Source organism: Sinocyclocheilus grahami, unplaced genomic scaffold (genome assembly GCF_001515645.1).
Source record: "Sinocyclocheilus grahami isolate Dianchi unplaced genomic scaffold, SAMN03320097.WGS_v1.1 scaffold260.1, whole genome shotgun sequence".
Taxonomy (NCBI): Eukaryota; Metazoa; Chordata; class Actinopteri; order Cypriniformes; family Cyprinidae; genus Sinocyclocheilus; species Sinocyclocheilus grahami.
The window spans coordinates 198780-203774 of NW_015505439.1; the positions used below are offsets into that span (position 1 = coordinate 198780).

Consider the following 4995-nt stretch of genomic DNA (forward strand, 5'->3'; position numbering starts at 1 on the left):
TCCAAACGAGCCGTTCGTTGTAGTTCTTGAAATGGGATTTAAAAAAAACGAAATATCTCCCTTTGGAGTGGACGTTGAGATTTGCAACTTTCTAGATCTTTTGTATGCCCAAACATACACGCTACACACTGACTACAATTAAAAAAGGGAAAAAGCATAATAGGACCCCTTTAAAGTAACTTAGTCTGGAGTATTGATGCTAGTACAGTGCTCTCCTCTCATGTTTTATGAATAGAACCCACATTACGAGAACATGATAGTGTTCGCCGGCCCAAAACTAGTCCACATCTTTTTAGCCAGAACTGAACCAAAACAGTGCCATAACCCAACCCAGAGTGAGCCAAATATCGTCATCCCTTCCCTTTGATTATCTTTTCTACTAGTTACAACCCGGTTATAACGTAAATAAACACTCTGGTGTCATGCAATCTCAATCAGTTTTGCAACCGCGGAAAAATGCCAATAAAACAGCATTACCTTTACCGCAGGCAAGCCATTCAGTGTCCACAGCTTGTTGCTAGAAAATTGCAATGTGCAAATGTGCAGTTTATATGGTTTTTAGTGTTGGTTATTGTATCTAAAAATAAATAGAAATTGAATTTAATAGATTGGGCTCTGTTGTTAATTGCAGCCTTTAATATTTTAGTAATGTGCTCTAATAGGGCTCCCTATTGTATAGAATTAGCTAAGATAGATTTTTTTATCCTTAAGAAAAGTGTAATTATAATTGAGTTTATGTAAAGGCAGAGCCGTAAATTGTTCAGTAAACCACTGTTTATTAAAAATAAAAAAGCAATTGTATATTTTCTCCCCCTGCTGTGTGTAAATGTATGAAACTGTGACTTCACAACTGAGGTACAATTACACTACTAATATTTTCATTAATATTATGTCTAAAAATAGCCTGTTATTAAAGTAGCTAACATTTTCCTAATTTAAAAAGGCACTCATGTCTTGGCTGGTAGAGAAGAATGTGTGCAGTGCTGATTTATGCTCATTTATGTGCTTGTCTTGAAATAATATCTATGATGCTAGTTATGATATACTAATGTTCTTTTTTCTTTCTTTTTCCTGACAGACTGTGAGTGAGAAAGACTGACGAGACTTACTAAAAGGATACATTTTTGTACATTTATTCACTCATCTGCAGTGTAGTAACGAGTGTTACAAGTAACGCGAGTTACGTAATCAGATTACTTTTTACTAAGTAACTAGTAAAGTAACGCATTACATTTTAATTTACAAGAGAATATTTACTTTTTAGTTAGTTACTAAGTAGTTACTTTTTCAAATAAGTAACGCAAGTTACTTTGTTTCCAATGTATTGATTGACAGCTCTGGTGTCGCCATGGTGACAGACATCAGAAGATGTTACTGTAGCTCTAAAATAAATATGAATATGCATTAATTCATCTCACTCACAAAACAAACACACAGATTCAGTTTCCTCAAAATTAATAAAAATAACGCAACTCAGAATATGACGCAAACCTGCAATAATTAAATGTTAAATGGCACAAATATGCTTTATGTATTTAATCCCGTTCTATTTGCTTCTGATGATGCAGTTCAAGCGTACTAATACGCACAAATTACTCTCGATACACATTCGTGTGTCTTTGTTTATTGCTGAAGTGTTGAAATGTCTTCTTCTGCGTTCTACTGTACTTTCCCTTCAGCCCGAGGCGCATTCATTTCACTTCTGCTCTGAAACGCTTTTATATTTGCCAAAAATAGAACTTTTTTATTTTAAAATCAAACAAGCAAGCCCCGTCCAGATTTACAAAGTAGCGCAAAAGTAACGTAACGCATTACTTTCCATAAAAAGTAACATAATTAGTTACTTTCTTATGGAGTAACGCAACATTGTAATGCATTACTTTTAAAAGTAACTTTTTACAATTCTACTATAAACATTTACACACACAAAAATGAGTGTGAAGCCATTTTTGTGTTTAAGATTTACTGTGTAATGGGTATTTTAAATAAATAAAAAATAGGTGTGGTGTAAATATGGTTAAATAATGGTCTGACATTTGCAATTGACATTTCTTTTATTAAAATTCTACTATAAACATTTACACCATTTTTGTGTTTAAGATTTACTGTGTAATGGGTATTTTAAATAAATAAAAAATAGGTGTGGTGTAAATATGGTTAAATAATGGCATCCGCCACATGTGGGCCGTCAGCTCTTTACAGAACTCAGCCATATACGGTCCATATATCAGCCACATCTGTTTTTATGATTTGGCTCACTTCCGGTTGGGTTATGGCACTGTTTAGGTTCAGTTCTGGCTAAAAAGATGTGGACCAGTTTTGGGCCGGCGAACACTAACTAATCTGGGCCACACTTCAGCTGTTGATATGATCCAGACCCGCGCCAAAGGAATTTCGCTGACTGGGATGCTGTAACCATAGCAACAGTGAGATGTTTCGCGCTTGGCAACCACTTTGTTGGAACCACAACTGTTTCTGAGGAGCTACATTGTTTGGTGGAAGAATACTGTTTTTATTAATATCTTTACACTTGCTCTGTTTTATTTACTACGCATATGGAATAACCATTTTATAAAAGCCACTTCGTGTCGTGCCTAACAACGCCCCTTAGCTGTTATAAATTCACCACGGCTTCACGGGGTTTATTGCTTTAATAATTCTTAAAAAACGTGATTGTGGAATTTAATTCGCCAGACTTTTATTTTGTCGGTCGTTTCCACAGAATCCGGTCGCACCGGAAGCAGTCGCAGGCTGTTCCCTGCAGGCCGGGCGCCTCCTCTTCCTCAAACCAGCACAAAACCCCCCAAAACACAGCGCTAGCGGCGCAGAAGCCTCCGGACAGAGCGGCTGAGTTTCACAGGTGAGCCGCGACCCGAGCTCTAGTGTGCTGCCTGCCTAGAGCGCAGCCGCGAGCGCTTAGTGCTGTCTGTGTAGGGCGCTCGCGGCAGCTTAGAGCTTCTAAAACAGCAACAATGTGTCACTGATATAATCATTAGTGGATTGCAATTAAAGATTCAATTATTAGGGGTTGAAAAGAAGAAAATTATATTTTGCGTAAATTAAACTTATTTTAAAAAGTGAAATAAATTAATAAAGTAATTTTATTATTTTTTAGTTTTTGTTCAATTTTAGGACAATTGTTGTTAATTTATTCTGACATTATTTTGTGATAATTATGCATAAAATTGTCCTAAAATCATCTGAATATTCTTTATGCAAAATATAATTTATTTAATGAAATGACATATTAATTTATTAATTTTAATAGTTTATTATTGTTAATTTTATGATAATTTTTATTAATGTACCCTGACACTATTTTTATGATAATTAAGCATAAAATGGCTGTGATGATCCTAAAAATCACCTTAATATTTTTAATGCAAAATATAATAACATTTATTATTATTATTATTATTTTATAGTAATAATTAACCAGTATCTTAGGACAATTATTGTTAATTTATTCTGACATTATTTCCATTAGAACTGATCATAACATAATAATAAAATATAATTTCTTGCAAAACAATATTTTTTCTTATAAATTTTTATTGCCGTGATTATTAAATATAAAATTGCGGCAATGAAAAAAAAAAGTTTCTTTTTTTTTTTACCATTAATATTAATTTAGTTATCTTCATTCTGATTAAATATAAAATTGCAATTATGCAATATATAAATTATTGGGTTTTATTTATTTGTTTGTTTTATATACAGGGTTATCATCATTCACTGAAAACCAAACTAAACTAAAACCATAAAAAAAATGTCTTGCTATAAAATACTTGTAAAATAAACACATTTTGTATTTAACTGCAATGTGGTTGATTAACACAATAATTATATTTTGCATACTTGCAGTTTCACACAGAATTATAATGAAAAGTAACTAAACCGATAGGAATAAAGTAAGAATGTGTTGCTGATGGTGTTCGTCTCCGTTGTGCTTCCCTTCTGCTCCTGCAGCTCTAACTCCTCCTTTTCTTTATCTCCACCTGCAAACGTTCCCCTCGACCCACTCCTCCTTTCTTTCCTTTCTCCTCGCCCCGGACCATGTGTGATGATGGGGATCTGGAGGACAAGCCGCCCGCGCCGCCCGTCAGGATGAGCAGCACCATCTTCAGCAGCGGGAAAGACACGCTGGCTGTCAATCACAGCTCCAAGCCCCTCCCCTCGGTGCCCGAGGAGCGCAAGCGCAACAAGATCTACTCCATCTTCTCCGGAGCCGAGAAGGGTACACACTCACACACACACACACACCATTCACTCGCTTCACACGCGGCAGCAAGCGGCGAGAGCCGTGTGAGGAAGAGCTAGGGCTGAAACCGAAGTCGTTTCAGAACCTCTAACCGACGTAATCTTCCCACTCACACTCACACTCACACTCACACTCACACACACACTCGCTCACACACACGCTCGCTCACTCACTTGCTTCACTCACTCACTCGCACACACACATACATATGCTCACTCACTCACTCACTCACACACACACACACACACACACACTCGCTCCCTCGCTCGCTCACTCGCTCGCTCACTCGCTCGCTCACTCGCTCGCTCACTCGCTCGCTCACTCGCTCGCTCACTCGCTCGCTCACTCGCTCGCTCACTCGCTCGCTCACTCGCTCGCTCACTCGCTCGCTCACTCGCTCGCTCACTCGCTCGCTCACTCGCTCGCTCACTCGCTCGCTCACTCGCTCGCTCACTCGCTCGCTCACTCGCTCGCTCACTCGCTCGCTCACTCGCTCGCTCACTCACACACTCACTCTCTCACTCACACACACATACACACACTCACACACACTCGCTCACTCGCTCGCTCACTCGCTCACTCACTCGCACACACACACTCACTCACACTCACTCACACACACACTCAAGCACACTCACTCACTCACACTCACACTCACTCACTCACACACACTCGCTCACTCGCACACTCTCACTCACACACACATACACACACTCACTCACACACACACTCAC

The 4995-nt window shown here is 38.3% G+C and overlaps 1 protein-coding gene across 1 annotated transcript in view; it reads left to right on the top strand.

Moving 5' to 3' along the window:
- The first annotated feature begins 2739 nt into the window (after positions 1-2739).
- LOC107599100 (serine/threonine-protein kinase PAK 2-like) overlaps positions 2740-4995 on the top strand; it is a 17067-nt gene continuing 14811 nt past the window's right edge. Inside the window, exons 1-2 of the mRNA XM_016290602.1 lie at positions 2740-2860; positions 3970-4237. Of these exons, the coding sequence (XP_016146088.1) occupies positions 4057-4237 (181 nt within the window). The 5' untranslated portion in view covers positions 2740-2860; positions 3970-4056. The remainder of the gene's footprint in view (positions 2861-3969; positions 4238-4995) is intronic.